General features: G+C 40.8%; 1 protein-coding gene across 4 annotated transcripts in view; it reads right to left on the reverse strand.

The window, feature by feature from the left end:
- trappc8 (trafficking protein particle complex subunit 8) overlaps positions 1–16,267 on the reverse strand; it is a 40,262-nt gene extending 23,995 nt beyond the window's left edge. For 2 of the 4 annotated variants that reach the window (XM_018747927.2, XM_018747953.2), the window contains exons 1-13: positions 15,961–16,267; positions 9,823–10,017; positions 9,019–9,102; positions 5,814–5,903; positions 4,806–4,980; positions 4,170–4,323; positions 3,426–3,525; positions 2,060–2,319; positions 1,614–1,729; positions 1,225–1,375; positions 935–1,035; positions 619–724; positions 165–296 (exon numbers count right to left, since the gene is read on the reverse strand). In XM_018747927.2, the coding sequence (XP_018603443.2) occupies positions 165–296; positions 619–724; positions 935–1,035; positions 1,225–1,375; positions 1,614–1,729; positions 2,060–2,319; positions 3,426–3,525; positions 4,170–4,323; positions 4,806–4,980; positions 5,814–5,903; positions 9,019–9,102; positions 9,823–10,017; positions 15,961–16,117 (1,821 nt within the window). In that variant the 5' untranslated portion in view covers positions 16,118–16,267. The remainder of the gene's footprint in view (positions 1–164; positions 297–618; positions 725–934; positions 1,036–1,224; positions 1,376–1,613; positions 1,730–2,059; positions 2,320–3,425; positions 3,526–4,169; positions 4,324–4,805; positions 4,981–5,813; positions 5,904–9,018; positions 9,103–9,822; positions 10,018–15,960) is intronic. The other 2 variants (XM_018747936.2, XM_018747944.2) reach the window with 2 other exon arrangements.
- Positions 16,268–17,573: the final 1,306 nt, after the last annotated feature.

Raw genomic sequence — 17,573 nt, forward strand, 5'->3', positions numbered from 1 at the left:
GTATTATTTTATCATTAGAAAGTTGCAATGAATTACAATTAAACAAGCTGGCATTCCCTGCTATGGTTTGCTACCTGCTGACATCATGAGAACAATATCCCTTGCTTCACCAATAAGTCCACTAAGGATGTGTAGTGTACATTGAGGGTAGTCTGGAGCCTTACCTGTCCTGCTTTGCTGAACCTGTGACCCGCTAAGATCATGTGGAAAGCAAACTTGCGCACCATGGGGCTCCTCGTATTGATGAAGCAGTGAGCTGCCTGCTCCAGCAACAGCGCACTCCTCAGGTCAGAGTCCTGCATTACATCCAGTGTGTGCAACCAAGGTTAGTAAAATAGCTTCTGTAGTGTTGTTGAAATGCATGTTTTCCATACTTACACCATATCAAAATAGTTTCTCACTTTTTTCACATGAACAGAAATGTTGACAAGAGATATAGTGAGTAACTCTGAACAGTTTTATAAGAGCTGCATTTCAGCTTCAATCTTACATCACACCCAGACAACTTTAATTTATGACTTTCCTGTATTTCTTTCACCATATCTGTTGACGATGGCTTGAACATTAAAATGTTTAAGCCAACCAGTAAAGCATTTGCACATGTTGATGTCACCCTACCTCACTCGTCATTTTAATCAAAAGGGTGGCTGCTTCTGAATATTTGGCCTGGCTTTTGAGAATCTCAGCGCTGAGCAGAGCACACCGCTCAGCCAGCACCATGTTCCTGCACACACCACAAGAGAATGTTTGTGCACACAGTACTTTACATATTGGTTCAATGTCAAGTTAAGACATTTCACTTTTCATATATTAACCAATAATTACCATTTTTCAAGCAATCCCTTGTTACATCAGTTTATAACTGTAAAATGCACATTTTGTATAAAATATATTGATAAAAGGAGGAAAAACACTGAGTTGGGGGATGACATACTTGCACACATCCCTGTAGGTTTGTATGGCAGTGTCCATGTAGTGAGCAGGGTAGGGTCGCGGGGCACCAGGCTGGAGGAAGGCAGAGACAGCAGCCATTTCCTGAAAACAAAAAAAGCAAAATGAGGGGGGGAGGGAAAGAAAAAAAAAAAAAAAAAAAAAAAAAAAACCTTTGGAAGGTGACAGGTGACCTATGGTCCATCTGCCAAAGAAAGCAGTCAATGGCTTTTCTGTGCATCGTTAAGAAAACTGAGTGAAACAGAGGCAGACAGGGCTATTTCACAGACTAACCAGAGCACCAGCAGCATACAGCATAGCCTGGTCATTGAGGAAGTCCTTCTTAGCCGTGTGATAGCAGCTATATGCTAAGTCATAGTGCTGCACCAGGAAGCACAGGTCAGCCATTTTCCTGATCTGAAGTTCAGGTGCTTCTGGTGGATACCTGAAACCAAAATAAGAGGATTTTTATCTGACTTATCTAATCATTATATAGATTAATATCAATTCTAAGACAGCAAAATAGCAGCTTTGGGTATGACAATATTACATTCTTCATAGAAAACCCACTGTCATTGGAGGGTTAAATACAGAAATCTGATAAACCTAGGACATTTTTCTGCTCTAGTACAAACAGGAGGACTGATTTTTACATCGTGTGCAACAAGTTGCTTTACACTTACAACAAGCCAGATGTGTTTTTCAGCTCACTGATACTCTTCTCTGGAACCTTCCCTCCTCCAAACCATTTCTTTGTTGCAGAGAATAAAGAGCGACTCAGGCCTTTCCTTGACACAAGCTGGAATAACAGGTGAAGTTCCAAATGTTATTTTAACCTCCAAAAACACAAGTCCAAAAAAAAAGCCACATATTACCCAATTCAATGTACAATTCAGCAACAAAATTAAAAAAGTCTCAGTTTTTGTTCACTGATGAAGGAATACATAAGCACATTCACAAACAAACTCACAAATACATACAGAATAAAAGATCTTTGAGAGAACCATGGGTTTTTTGGAAACAAAAGCCTGCTTTGCTCAGCTGAATTCCGCTCATGGCTCTCAGGTCACCACTATGAATCTGATATTACTATTACACTTGAAAGGAAGGAAGGGCTCTAACCCAGTACCTGGTCATTGAGCTGGCGGATGTTTTTCTCTATGTGAGGCAGCAGCCCCCTGAATGTGAACTCCTGAATAAACTGTCTGATACGGTCGTGGTCATTGAGGGTCAGGCATGCCCCATGCGTCGAAGAGGCACTTGGCACCTTCTTGCCATCTGACACTGGTGCTCTAAGGGCATCGATGCCATCCATGTGAGCACTGGTTTGGTCTAGCCGCAGGGGGTGGTCATTGCAGGTTTTGCAAGGGGCATCTATCAGGGAAAGGACTGATGAAAGTGTGTAATTTGTGGCATCATCTCATACATGTACATACATATAACCCAGTGATTTTATAGAGGGGAATTAAAAATTAAACTATAAAGATAGTGATAACTGACAAAAACATCGATAACTTATTTTTAAATATACACAATGAAGCCTTTGATGTTTACATGTACCACTATAACGAGATACTTAACACAAAGTGCAAACACCTACTATTCCGCATCTGTGAGGGAGACAAAATTGTAAGACAAAAAGGTCTGAAAGTGCAGCCAAAAGCCTAAAGGCTCCTACATTTAGACAAATATTACCAAGCCCATTACCCAGTTATGATAAGGCAATTTCTCATGAGAAATGACTGGGGCATAGGTCTGATGTGAAGGTCAGAAATATACAACTAACAAACATGGTTTAAAAACCACATTTTCACTAAGAGTACAGGTATCCCCTGCTTTTCGAAAGTTTGCTTTACGCCACTTCACTTTCACAAAAGACCTACATTAGTACTCATTTTCACAAACCGAGAGAAATCCAATGAGGATTTTCACTTTTAGGAAAAAAGGCAAAAAACAAGAACTGCATTCAGTGTTTGTTTTGCAGCGAGCCGTTATAGAAGAAGCTCGCCAAGCTCCTTCCCCGGGAACTACAGTCAGCATCAAGCGGCCATAGCTTTGAAGTGTGTGTGAGCATTTATGCCTTATCTAGATTTATTTTGTACATCGGTTAGCAAGAGGTGTCCTAAGGTATAAGAAAAGCCTAAGAGAGTGTTACGATTAGTGTAAAACTGGATGCAATTAAGCGTTTCAATCGTGGTGAACAAAGATGAAATTACCATATAAATTAATGGAAATTGCTTCTTCACTTTATGCCATTTTGGCTTATGAAAGGTTTCATAGGAACGCTCTACTTTCGGATAGCAGGGGGAAACCTGTAATGTGAACGTTATCTAGTGAAACAGAAGCTCAACCATATACTGCACTTTCTAACAGCACAGTGGGTTTGTTAGCTTTAATTCTGCCTTACATACAGGCCAACTGTATCTTTTATGAGAAAAGTAGGTGGTGTTCTTATTTTTCCTTGGGTCTTCTGGGCAAAAAAGACAGCTGTTTACCTTTGGCAGGAAGGTCGAGTCCATCAGCTTCGGGTGCGTTGATACTGTTCTCCACACTCATATTATTTACTATCCCAGTAAGACTTTCATCGTACATCTCCTTTAAAAAATAAAAATACATACCAAAATTCTTGACTATCATGATTTGCCATTTCCTTTGAAACCGGACAGCAGAAATAAAATCCTTGACACAAAACTACTGACAAACTCAAGTGGATTGATTTTAAAATTACAACTGCCACGAGTACCCTGAAATATGTCAAGGCAGGTAAAGGTGCAGTAAGAGCCATCGAGTCAAAGCTGACTCAAGATGACTACTTGTGTGGTTTCTGTGGTAGAGGAGAGTAAAGACGTAGTTTACCATTGCTTTCCTCTGTGTACATCTCTGCACTATGGGAAAAACACAGGCCAACATAAGAAGAACACGCAATAAGCCTGAATCAAACCCCAGATCCAAACCCATAGTCCAAGAGCTATGAGGCACCAGCATTACCTACTGCCCCACTACAGAAAAATGTCTGAGTAAACACTTTCTACAGGATAGTGAAAGTAAATCTGGTTTATATACAAAAGATTACTTGGATTAAGACCCGACATATTGTTTACAGAAAATGCACAGAAAGACTTCCACACAACAGGAGAGTTGAAGTATCCAGCTCAGTGCAATGTAGTTCACCATCAACAAAAAAGTACGCAAGTGTGTCATTTGCAACAAATTAATTATCTTGCCCAGTTTAAACAAACCTGATTCTGGAAATTGCTTTTGTGTAGATACTGGCTCCAAGGGTCTGGAATCTGCTCGTTGGATGACTGTACAGATGTCCGTGAATTGATCTTGAGCAGGTAGCAGCCCTGGGTGCCATATCTTTGTTTCATGTCCTCATAGATGGACTCAGCCCTGTGGACGAGAAGACGACCCATGGCAATCGACCAAAGAAGAATCACATTTTACAGCTCTGTGCTGTACAGACGGAACAAAAATAACCCAATACCCTGACGAAAACAAATTAAACATTTTCAGCTGCCTTTTCAACTGCCAAAAACATGTCTGTGAGGGAGAGAATGACAGTGACATTAATTTGTTTTTATTTATATTCACTTCAAAGAGTTTACAAAGAGCACTGATCATGCTGAATACTTGTAACCCCTAAACATTCCACTGTTACTCATTTATAAAATAATTTCTTTATATTTGGAGCAATTCATTTTAAGTAACTTACTCAGACAAAATAGCAGTCCTGTATAAGGACCTAAACTGAGATCCTGCAGGAAAGAAATTGACAATGCTGGTAGGTGCAGCCCATTTCCTTTTTTTAAAAAAAAACACTGGATGTATTAAAGCAGTGCTTTTTACAGGGTGGGATAGGGCAGAAGACATACCTTTGCTCCTCGCCCTCACCCATGTCATGCAGTAGGACATAGTACTTTAGCGTGTTGGGGATGAACCACTTGGGATAGGTGCACTCGCTGCCATGCTGGATGCGGTGCTGCTCCTGCGAGAGCTTCTGGAACTGCTCCACAGGTGCATTCTCATGTGATGTTGCCACCAGCATGCCTACCACACACTGCATTAAGGGAAACACAATCAACCAGAGAGGGACAACCACAGTTTGACCAGCTAGCAGGACAAATAGAAAATAAAGGTGATGATTAGAACATGGTTCAGTTTGAAACTGAATGAATTTTACACATTGTATATTGTTAATATTTATTGCTGCAGCAGGATATTCAACATCTGCAGGGCACATTTTTGGATTTGGACTAACAACCCTGAGAATGAAAACAATGTACTGGTAGTCATCAAGTTACATCTCACTAACCGCATTATATTATTCTCCAGTCCTGACGTTTGGTTATAATGTGTAATGCAAACCACTACACCTGCTATATAGTAACACTGGCTGGCTGTACTGCCACAATGGATGGTATTTTACTGTTTGAGTCTCAGTCAGTGTTTGGGTGTGCCAGCAGTGATTGTGTTTCGTTTTTTTTTTTTGTTTCTTTGCTTTTGTTTGATTCCCCTCAGAAAACAGTAGTTTTACTTAAAATGTTACTTTTCATTTAAATTAATATTTTCATTTATTTTTAGCCTTAAGTTATTTTTATTTAAGATATCTAGCAAGCAAGAAGTGAGTGTTCTGTGGTGCAGAGAAGAAGATATCTGATTTAGAAATGAAAATAGCGCAGCATGAAAATAGTGTACTGTATTTATGATAATTTTAACATTAACATGTGAAATTAATGAAAAAATAAAGCCCTATTATACAATGCAAGTTAATGCATTCATGCAAGTTAATTCTTTATACATCTCCACGGTTCACTGTAAGGGTATTTTTGATTCAATTTCAGTCATATAAGTGGATTGGGCACAGGAACATGAAAGGATACATGCTAGGCAGTGGTTGAGGAACTCGTGGTCAGAGGCCGGCATTGACTGCAGGAAAGTCTCTCGATAGGTCTCAAACCAAGGAGTTGTGGCTGGAAAGAGAGGGACATAAGGACATGCTTTAACACAAATTTGTGATCAGGGAAAATTTTCCCTCCAGCCTTGACAGGAGAATGCTCTACAGTAGCGCAGAAGACAAGGTTTAGCAGCACAGTGCACAGCACATTACTGAAAAATGTCAAAATAGGTAAACACTATATCAACAACGTACGCTTTCATAGCAGGCAGGCTATGAGAATAAAGAAAACTAGAAAAAAGCTCTTGAGATAATCTTGTTATGAACACATCTCCAGCATTGTTGCCTGTTAATAAGAAGTTACTTTTAGCTTGTCATGAGCCTACACAATCTCAGTGCAACACAACACACCTCCAATGTCCAATGTCACAGCACTTAAAAATATTAGCAGCACACTCTTTTGGCAGCCAGTTGTACTTTAATGAGCTCTTTAAATGTCAGAGAAAACAAGGATCGCCATAGCCCATAGAAATGAGGTCATTGCTGATGATACCATATTGTCGCAAATAGTTTTACTGCAAATCCAAAACACTCAAGACAGACAGCTATTCAGATTCACTCTAAGAATGTGACTCCCATCTGCCGCCACTGCTTGGGTGTGTTCAGAGGAGGAAGATGGCCCAAGTTTCTGTTAACTTGCCCCCACTCCCCCAATACCAACAAACATGCAAACGAAAAGTCCACTTCCACAATATACCTTTGCAAGGCTCTAAAACTTACATTGTGGCTGACTTTTCCCCCCATAGAATTTATTTATTTATTTATTTATTTTTTTAAATATAGTATTTTAAACAGAACTCCACCTCAAAACACACTACTCTTCTGTCATAAATAAACAGATCAAGCCAAAAGAAAATACTGTTTTACCATTACAGGAATCAATAAGAATACAAAGCCAGCTTTTTGTTTAACTAGCTGTACTCCTGCCAAGATAGAACAACATCAATATCTGTTACTCCACACTATTGATTCATGTCCTTAGCAAGTCAGCAATGATAAAACACAGATGGATGCAGGAGGGGAAAAAAAAAAAACCAAACAAACAGGTCCACAGGTCCAGCTGGTCTTCTCCTGGCATTAAGTACACCAATAATCTCAAGAAACATTAGTATTGCTGGGCGTAAATTGGAATTCATTCACAGGTGGTCCTTGACTTACGATTTTTTGACTTTACGATGGTGCGCTGGCAATAGACATTCAGTAGAAACCATACTTGAAATTTTGAATTTTTTTTTTTTACCCCGAGCAAGCAATATACGGTATGATACTCTCTCGCAGCGCTGGGCCATGGCAGCAATCCGCACCTCCCAGTCTGCCACGCAGTTGCTAGTATATACAACTGACACTCTACAGTCCTCTGTTTCTCCAGCATTTTTTTTGGATAACCCCCCTGTATCTACGTTGTGTTTTGTGCATCCATCATGTCTTCAAAACACCCATCTGTCTCTCCTGCTGCTGGTGGGAAGAAGAGGAAGGCAATTAATTGAGAAGAAACTAATTAGTATGTTTATAGCTATAGTATTTATTATTATAATATTGTAATATGTTTTGTACCATGTTTCTTGTTTAGTAATTACTGTACTGTCTTGTGCTGTTTTGCACACCTCTCACACACGTGCACTTTATGTAATCCTGTGTAAGTAGCTTTGTGTTTTTTTATGTAGCTCCATGGTTTTGTTTCACTGTATACTGTATCAGCTGTATATGGTTGAAATGACAATGCCATCCCGTCCTGGGTGTGTCCCCTCCCCCTCCGGCCTTACGCCCTGTGTTACCGTGTTGGCTCCGGTTCCCCGTGACCCCGTATGGGACAAGCGGTTCAGAAAATGTGTGTGTGTGAGTGACAATGCCATTTTGACGAAGGCAGCAAGCATGTAATGGCCATCACATATGAACTCGGACTTTCGCAATCGACTACCTCGACCATCTTAAAGGTCGAAATGCGATGATGTTCAGTACGTCCATCAGATGTATTTGACTTAACGATATTTTCAATTTATGATGGGTTTCACGGAACGAAACCCCAGCATAAGTCGAAGACCACCTGTATTTAAAAAAAGGAGGGTCACAAGATGTTACAATAAGCTACAGCAAGATATGGACCAATAAAAACTACTGTCAGAGCAATACTACAGAAGCCCAGAGGAAATATCAGGTTTATGGCACTCCAAATTTCAACCAGTGGTCACATTAACTCTCAGCATTCTGCACTGCACACAAGCTTCGATGCAGAAGGGGTTCATGCAGTAGAAAAGCAATCCCTTTGTATTTACATATCATTGTGCATAAAACAATGATCAGCCTTTTAATCTGAAAATAAAGTTAACCAATTGCATCTCTTATGAGGACAATGTTTTCTCCTTTACTGTGCCCATAAGCTGCACAGGCTTTTAACACAGCTCAACTCACATAGGCTGCATTTTATTTATGGTAGCATCCCCAGATAAGAGGTGCAAGCTAAAAATCAGACTCAATGCATTCTGAAGATGCAAATGTTAAGAAGCTAGTGCAACCACTGTCAAACTGGAGTGACTGGGTTAAGGGGTGGGAACTAAAAGTAAATGGCCAGTTCATCATTAGAAATTCTCCATGCATGATCATTGGGCTCACTGATCTGTGCAGGCTTTGTTTAGCTTCTCCTCAGAGAAAGCACAGAACAGGAGCCAAGCCAGCTGTTAAACGAGTCTCTGTTTCTGAATTAATGCGAATCATCGGCAATGTACTCTTGTCTAGGCCAAATATAACAATGTCGTACAACATGTCACCGTTGACCACCTGTTTCAAGAAATTTTCAAATGGTGGCCTGAAGCATTTCAGGTGTGGCAAAAACCCTGAAAGCTATGAGATTTAGACAAAGATTGCACAGCCCATTATCAGTTGCGATGGGGTAATTTCTCATGAGACAGGACTGGGGCATAGGGGCAGCCATTACTTTCTGAAACCACACCAGATCCCTCTGACAAGTGCAAATGGCCCAATGCTCTAAACACAGACAGACATACACATACCTAGAAGCCTCCTACACCCCTGACAAAAACTGCATAGAAAAGACAGTAATAGTAGGGGGAGAAGGTGGTGGAAACGAGGGCACGAAGAAGCAAAGGGAACCCCACACCATCTGATGGGAATACCTGTATAGAACTTGGAAGTGCTCAGTTCCATCAGTGTCTCTTTCCAACTATTGTACCATGGAAGACTAGCTTTAAGTGAGCGATCTGATGGGAATAAAATACATTACATGTTAATGACCAAGTTCTCCCATCTATAGCATTGAAAACAACTTAAGGGGGAGAAGAAGGGAAAAAAAAAACTGCTGAATTTCCACATAATTCCTGAAAATGACTCATGAAACATTACATGTGATCAGAGATCACACATTTCAGCACTGGTGATGGTTTTGTCATGGCATATTTCATAAAATGTATGACACAGGTTGAAATTAAAACACTAATCTTGTCATTCTGTTCAAAACACCTGTTTGCAAAACAGACAACTAACCAAACAGGGAAAAGCATCTTACCATGATTTTCATCCAGAAGAATATTTTAAAAGAAGGAAAAAGCAAAAAGGTAAACAAAAAAAATTTTTTTATCAGTGCAAAATACTATTTCTTGCTCTTATAGAAGTCTAGACTTCTGTTTCACATCAAGTGCATTTCTCAGAAACGCATCTCATTGCCCATGATTCTTTTCTACTGTGCCATTCAATACAGAAGGACGCAAGGGGAATTATCCGTGAACCAGTTGGTTTTCACGGGCATTATGAGCAACTCTTGTTGTTTCATGTTTAGATGGAGTACTAGCCATATTTTAAATACATCCTATCCCCCTTAACCTTAACTCCCAAACACAAGCCCTCAGTTCATTTGAATAAGCCTGCCCCCAACTGGAAAGCCACTTTACCTTTTCTCCCCCCTCCTCCATGTGTCAACTTACCGCTGATGTTGAGGTCATAATCCCCAGCTGTAATCACGTTAGCCACTGAGCTCTCAGCAGGTTGGCTAGCTGACACCACCTCGCTCAGCAGCCTGCGAGTGACCACTTGCTGAGGGGGCTCGGTCACTATGTTGGAGACACAAATCTTCAGGTTCTTCACCACCTGGATCTGGTTGCTTGGATCTCGCAAGTGACCTGTGCAAATACAAAGGAAGGCCTTCAAAACAAAGGAGGAAAAAATGTCCCTGACTCAAAGCAGGATGCACACCCTGGTTCTTCCCATGTGTGTTCCAGCAGCTTCTTTACATAAGAGATTAGCAAAAGATCTTCTCACTGTGAGGTATTATCAAGTTGCAATCCTTTGAAGACCATGATACAACCTGAATGAGTACTAACAGTTCACTTTATTTTAGAATATACTGAGTCCTCACACTGCAAACAACTTGGACATGAAGTCTGTTCCAAACTCGATTTGAATGCAAATACATAACATTCAATAAAAGTTTAATATAGATATTTCTCAAGTTATGGACTCATCAACTCCTCATCCAACATAGGGCTGCTGTGTTCCAGAGCCTTTCCTGGAAACAGAGGGCATTAGGCAGAGAACACCAGGGGAGGGGACACCTATCCATTGCAGGAGGTTCATTATCCTTTAAGTTTAAACACATGCATTTCCTGCAAAAGTCACAGTGAGGCTGTATTGCCCCAAGTCCCTGCAGCACTACCACAGTAAGGACCACTTTGGAACCACCTTCCCTCGTACGTCCTTTATGCTGCACCTAAAGCACAGGCCCAAATAGCTGGCTGACTCACTTGTGCCCAGGTCAGTTTGGTTTTGTTTGAGCTGTATGGGTAACCACTTCAGTCATTTTATAAACTCCTACACTAAATTACTATGGAGATCAAGTATCATGATGCAAAGCATGAACTCATTCAAACAAATTACAGTATCGGCAATATCAAGGGCAGCAGGTAGTGTGGTGGTTAGAGCTACTGCCTTCAGATCCAAAGGTGGCAGGTTTAAAACTTACCTCCTGCTGTGGTGCCCTTGAGCAAGCTACTTAGCTACTTACCCTGTGTTGCTCCAGTGTGAATTTCCCAGCTATATAAATACATAAATCAGTTTAACATACATATTAACTTACAGCCATGTTAAAATAAATACAAATTTAAAGGGACTGATAGTTGTGTCCACCAATCCTTGTTTCATTCTGACTGTTGACTGGTTCATGTCACAAGCCACTACACCTCATTACTGATCACCGATGCTCAGGAACACTAAACGCTAGCTATAAACACTACAGATGCAAGCTGAATTAATCTGTTCTACGTTCCCCCAAATAACTAGACATAGAAAAGAAGGTGACATTTGTGCAAAAAACATTTTTGAAAACAAAGTGAAAATACAATTGAAAATAAGTAACCTGAAGAATGCTTATATCTTCGAAAATTTGTAACAAACATCGTAATAAGTACATTAATTTACGTCTTCATTTGACTGTCATATTACACTCATGGCTGATTAATGGATACATCTGTTCCGTTTCAGACTTGCAAACTTGTTTCATGCCCTTACAAATATTTTCTCACTGAATATTGAATTCTTCACGAACCTTCAGATGAACATTATTCATCCATTATCAGTGTTACTGACCTACCTCCCATAAACAGTAAACTTCCTTGGATATGACAGTCAAGTGACTACATTTCATATGTCTATCTCCAAGAAGCTGTTCTCCTGCAAATACAAATCACTTGTACCCTTCGCATGGATTCCCTATGTACATGTATAATATTGCAGCTGAACCCTTTCAAAATAAAGAAAAAAAATTCTTAAATGCTACTTTACAGTCACACTTTTGCACACAAAAGAAATAAAATTTGTTCTGAAATCAAAAATAAAAAATGATTCCTGACAACTGTCAGCTTAGGATCAAAGGAATGACACTAATATGGTTCGAGTCTTATCTATCTGACAGATCCTATCAAGTGGTCTGGCGGGGCTCCGTTCTTCTCCTCTGCCTCTCAACTGGTGTCTCGCAAGGCTCAGTACTGGGCCCTCTGCTCTTCTCGATCTACACCTCCTCCCTCAACCCTGTCATCACCTCCCATGGATTCAAATACCACTGCTACACTGATGATACCCAGCTCTTCCTCTCCCTTCCACCTGAAGCATCAGACATTTCCGCATGCATTGCTGCCTGCCTGTCTGTCTATCTGACATCTCTGCATGGACGTCTGAACACCACCTACAACTGAACTTCTCCAAAAGACAGATCCTACACCTCACAGCTGGCCTGTCTTCCCCTCACGATCTCTCGATCAAACTGGACAACTCACTCATTTTGCCTACCTCCTCAGCTAAGAGTGTGGGAGTGATGATCTACAAGTTGATTTTTCTCTCAGTACATCGAAGCCACAACCTAGACCCGCAGATACATCCTGTATGACATCAGCAGGATCCGTCCTTACCTCATAACAGACTGCACCAAACTACTTGTCCAGGCTAAGGTGACATCCCGTCCGGACTACTGCAACTCTCTCCTGTATGGCCTTCCCGCTACTGCCATCAAACCTCTACAGCCGATAAAGAATGCTGCTGCCTGAGTTGTGTTTGACTTGCCCAAGCGTTCCCATGTATCTCCTCTACTAATTTTTCTGCACTGGCTTCCTGTAGCTGCCCGGACCAAATTTAAGACCCTGGTTATAGCCTACAAATGCATCAATAGAACTGCTCTCAGCTATCTAGAAGATCTGATCAACTGCTACACCCAACCAGACCACTACGCTCTTTCACATCTGCCTACTTGATGGTCCCACGCACAAAAGAAAGCACAGAGGTTCTCAGTTTTGGCTCCACTGTGGTGGAACGACCTACCCTTCTCACTCAGAACTGCTGAAACTCTGTCCACATTTAAAAAGTGTCTGAAAACTCACCTCTTCCAGACTCACTTCGCTCATGATCTCAAGTTCATGTAAAGTGTAAATGTTCATGCCCGGAAAAAGCCTTTACACAGCTACTCCTGTAATGTACGTAAGTGTTTGTAGCTCCCAAAAAAAAAAAAAAAAAAAAAATTGTAGGGAGGTGATCAGGAATCGTTGATATTGAGTTTTATGCAGCTACTTGTGCGATGAAAATTGGTGCATATGGTGGAAAGAAAACTGTACTTAAGAAGCACACATCTGCAACTATCTTTCTCCTAATATAATGCACAAATTGTGTTTTCTATGACATGTACATTGCTTTAGAGAAAAGCATTTGCCAAATGAATAAATGTAAAACTGCAGGACCTCAGACTAAAGCTAAAACAGGTTATGAAATCAGAGGATCAGACATTCCGGATGTAACAAAAACTCAATCATGTAACCTACCAAGGTGTCTCAAATATTGTACAATGTAGTGGGAATATACAAAGCACTTTCTTCATAACAGTTTCAAGATCTTACTCATATCACACTTTAATCTGACTGTTTTAAGTAGACAAACCACAGCTAAATATGTTTTTCCAGTTCCCTGCTGCTGCATGTATCCTTTTTGCTTAAAATCTACAGTTTTTCAAAACAAGCCAGTGCACTCAGTGGGAGGAATGCCAAAAGTGGGAACCATGACAACTTTTACTCACTTTCACTAATTTAAGGCAAACATTTATAACAAATAGATAAGGATATTACCCATGAATGATGGGGAAATCAAAATAGTCCTTTAAGGAACGTATCGCTATAACAACAATAACCAGAGACTGAGCCTGTACCTTTCCCATTTAGACAAAAAAGGTTTCTTTTTTCTCCACACAATGAGAAATAGCAGGACTTTTGCAGTTTAAAGCAGCTTCTCTCAAGAGAAATTTACCCTTGACTGATTATTGCTGAGAAAGAAACAGTTTCACATTCTCCATCAGAATTTCATCAATGCAGGCTCAGTTAACAGAGTGGTCTTCTGTGGAAAAGTAGGTTATCACACAACTTCTTGGTCATAGCAAAACTAATCAGATCCTGATTGTGTCCTTTGTTTTGGTTTCATTCTGGTGCAACATCCACAGTTAAATATTTCAGAAACATTGTGGAAGAACCAAACACCCATTCAGTTCCCTTTCACATGTCACTACCAAGACAAATGGGGGAGAGAAAAAAAAAAAAAAAAAAAAAAACTATAAGTGCAAAGAAGTTGTTTATAGTTTGTAACCATGTATACTATTTAGCAAGATGATGCAGAAAACCCTACTTGTGCTTCTGACTACATACATAACCCTTGCTATAAAACAAAATCCTAGTGGATTTTCTCATGCACACAGAGCCAAAAACAGCTTGCAGTGCAATAGTTTTAAATCTGGTATTGCAAAAGGTTCAATTGCCGTGTCAGTTAAAATGAGATTTCCATGCAAAGCAGAACTAAGCTAAACCGGGCTGCCTTGGACTTTGTGAGCAATTAAAACCTATAAATCAACATATAAATACATACACCTTCATTTCAGATGTGATAAGCAAGAATTGCTACTGGAGACAATAGCCTCGAAAACCTTCAAAGGATGCTAAAACGGTAATTTACGCACAGAAGCCAATGGAGAAAGCCTGTTGCAGCTGTACAGATAGTCACAAGTTAGAAAATTTCAAGCTGTCTGTTGAAAAAATTGCTATCAACTCTTAAAGTTCTATTCATCAAGTTCTGTTTCAGAATTTTGTAATGGGGCTAAAAATGACCCACAGAGCAGAGCCACATACTAGAAACTTAGGGCAACCTGTAAATTCAACAAGTGGAGGTTCATACGCATGCTGTACACCTGAGACATACAAACTCACAGTCACAAGGCTGTTAAACACAATCCAGACATTTTAAATTATTCAACTATTATCCAGTGGTACCGTTTTCAATATACGCCCACTATCAGGTGACTTGACACGTAACAAGACTCCACAGTGAGCTGACTAATCAAATCCAGAAGGTGTGTCACAAATGCAGTGGAATTACTTGGAAAATAAAAACAATTTCACAAGAGAATGAAAACTACATTTGGATCCTGAGGACGATGCACTTGCTGCAGATCGGTTAAAGTTATCCTTAGATCGCCCATCTCAAAAAGAACCAGATTGTGAAGAATATTTATGATGTTAAAATACAGAGCCTGGGAGAAGTACCACACCCCGTGTTCTTTCTAGTAATCACAAACCAACTAAAATGTGGTTCGGAAAGTAACAAAACAACGGTAGTATAAAAAAAGGACAAACAAAAGAAAACCAAATGTGAATACACATAAAGATCTATTTTAGTCTTCAACTGAAGAAGAAGAATAATTTTTATAACAATCCACAAGAAACCTCTGCTTACAGCAGCTTTAGTGTCATAGGATAGTGACTTGACTCAATTTTTCCCCCCCTTTTTTTAGTGCAGTTCATCTGAAATAATCAAAGCAGCTCCCATCATGCCTATGATGAAAAACCAGAAAGCCACAAATCACTGAAAATCTACATTATTTCCTTACTCACTTAGTGACACCTACAGCACCCCAGGACTGCACACTAAGCTACCAACAATGATTTACCGAGACTATTACTGCACCGATTCAGGGCGAGTACCTCAAGGTGTTACAGCAGAAGGTGGGATTCAAACCAGGACCCTTCTGACCACCAGAGCAGCCCAACCTAGCACACCACCCGACGCTGTTGGCTCTTCTTTGCAGCGGGGTTTAGGAACGACAGTTAGATGCCAAGCCAAGGCAGGAGGGCTGGTCTAACAATGATCACTGTGTCCATCCAGGGGACACACTGAGACTGGCCCCACACACAGCGGCTCGAGGTCGGGCACGCGCTCCTCCTCTCGTCTCGGGTCCAATCCACGACCCGCTGCGGCGGGAGCTCGAAGCCGGGCGGCCTCGTCCACCACCTGCTCTGCGCGCCGCTTGTTGTGTAAGGCACTGAAGGAACCTCCAGCCGCAGGGAACCCGTGACACAATCGCAGTGCTCAGTTATTGCTGGGAGTATATGACCTGGGCGGAACAGCGGCAGGCCCAGCCCGGCTTGGCTCCGCTTCGCTTCCCTCAGTCTCAATTCCCGGCGGCGGTGGCCATGATGACAGAGAGCTGGCTATGTCTATAAAAGCCACAGAAACGAATGCGACAACGAGCGAGAAGCGGGACAAACCTTCGGAGGTGAGCCGGCAGAAGGGCCTCAGCAGCTCGGAGAAATTCAGGTTGTTTTTGCGCGTCACCCTGTCCGCATCTTCGCTGCACAGCACCGCCACCATGGGCACGAACGAGTCCTGAATGAACTCCTGCACAGACTGAACACACTGGGCCATCGTGCTCCTCCGCAGCTCTTTCCGCACAACAGCCGGATAACAGGAAGGGTGTTCGATTTTTCTCCCCCGCTTTGCCTGTACAGCGAGCCGCCCGTGAGTTGAAAACAACTCCCTTACTGACAGCCCGGAGCAGCCATGTTGAATTCCTCAGTCGCCTGACGATAGATTTATTTCCCGTGATGCACCGCGGTCTCGTCATGTGACCCGAGTCCGGTTCCGCCGTGACCGTCGCGTGGCAGAGCGGCGGTTCCGTTGGGTCTCTGTGCTCTGAATTTAAGAAACGTGGTTATAACGGTAGTAAAAATTAAAATGAAAAAAAGTAGTTACCATAGTTTCGGAACTAAACCAGCCCACAAGTTCCTTATGTCGATAACAGTGGAAAGTGTTTACTGGAGAATTTAGTTTTTTAATTCAACATAAGTATTAAATAATTGATTTTCCACGCAGGAGAAAACAATGATTCATGAATCATGTTGTCTGGCATTTTAAAATCCCAGAAAATTTATTACAAATAACTCGATTGTGTGCAAGAAACTATACCTGCGATGTAGGCTATTCAATTTTTCTTTCATTAGAATTTTTAATTCTTTCTGATCTGTGTAATATTCCTGTCAGGTACTCTCGCACCACATTCGTTATTCTGCCTCGTGTAATATGCAGAATAGTTAATATTCAAATAATTAATGTTTTTTCTTATATGGACAAATATATAATATGGAATTACAAAAAAAAAAAAAAAAACTGTCTTTATTACTGCACTGTGACTGTACCATTTCAGAATACTTCATTTAAAGACTTTTTTACTCCATCTACTTTAATCTTATTCAAGTCCATTTGCTCGCTTTGGCCATACTTGCGAAAAATCGTGTCAACAAAAAGAACTGGAGCAACACGTTCTCTGTCAGCGGATGTTGAATGACCATTCCCTTCTGCCAGGAATGCAGTGGTCAAACTTTTAAGTATAATAAAGCAGCTCCTCTTATGTGGCAATAATGTCTCAGTATCAGAAGTAACATTCATAATGAAGAATGAAAGTGTTGTTCTTTTTTCATGCATGACACTAGTTCAGATTGAAAAACAAAAGCCCTTATTCAAATGACATAAATTACCTCCTAATATGGCCCCACTTTAGATATCTAGGCCATGGTGAGGCTGTGCTTTCAGTCGCAGCAGATGTACTCAGACTATCGCATTCACACCACCCTAACCCTAACGAGTAAAGTGACTAATTATCAGTCCTAACCTTAACCCTAACCCTAAATATAGCACCCTTTAGACTTTCATGTCTGCAACTATGTCTCCTTCTCTCAATGTAATGCATAAATTGTACTTTTGCTGAGATGTACGTTGCTTTGGACAAAAGCATCTGCTAAATGAATAAATGTAAATGTAAATATAGTGTCTACACATGCACCCTAACCTTTCAGATTATACTGACTGTGCATACCTCTGTTGT

The sequence above is a fragment of the Scleropages formosus genome, chromosome 19 (genome assembly GCF_900964775.1).
Source record: "Scleropages formosus chromosome 19, fSclFor1.1, whole genome shotgun sequence".
Classification (NCBI taxonomy): Eukaryota; Metazoa; Chordata; class Actinopteri; order Osteoglossiformes; family Osteoglossidae; genus Scleropages; species Scleropages formosus.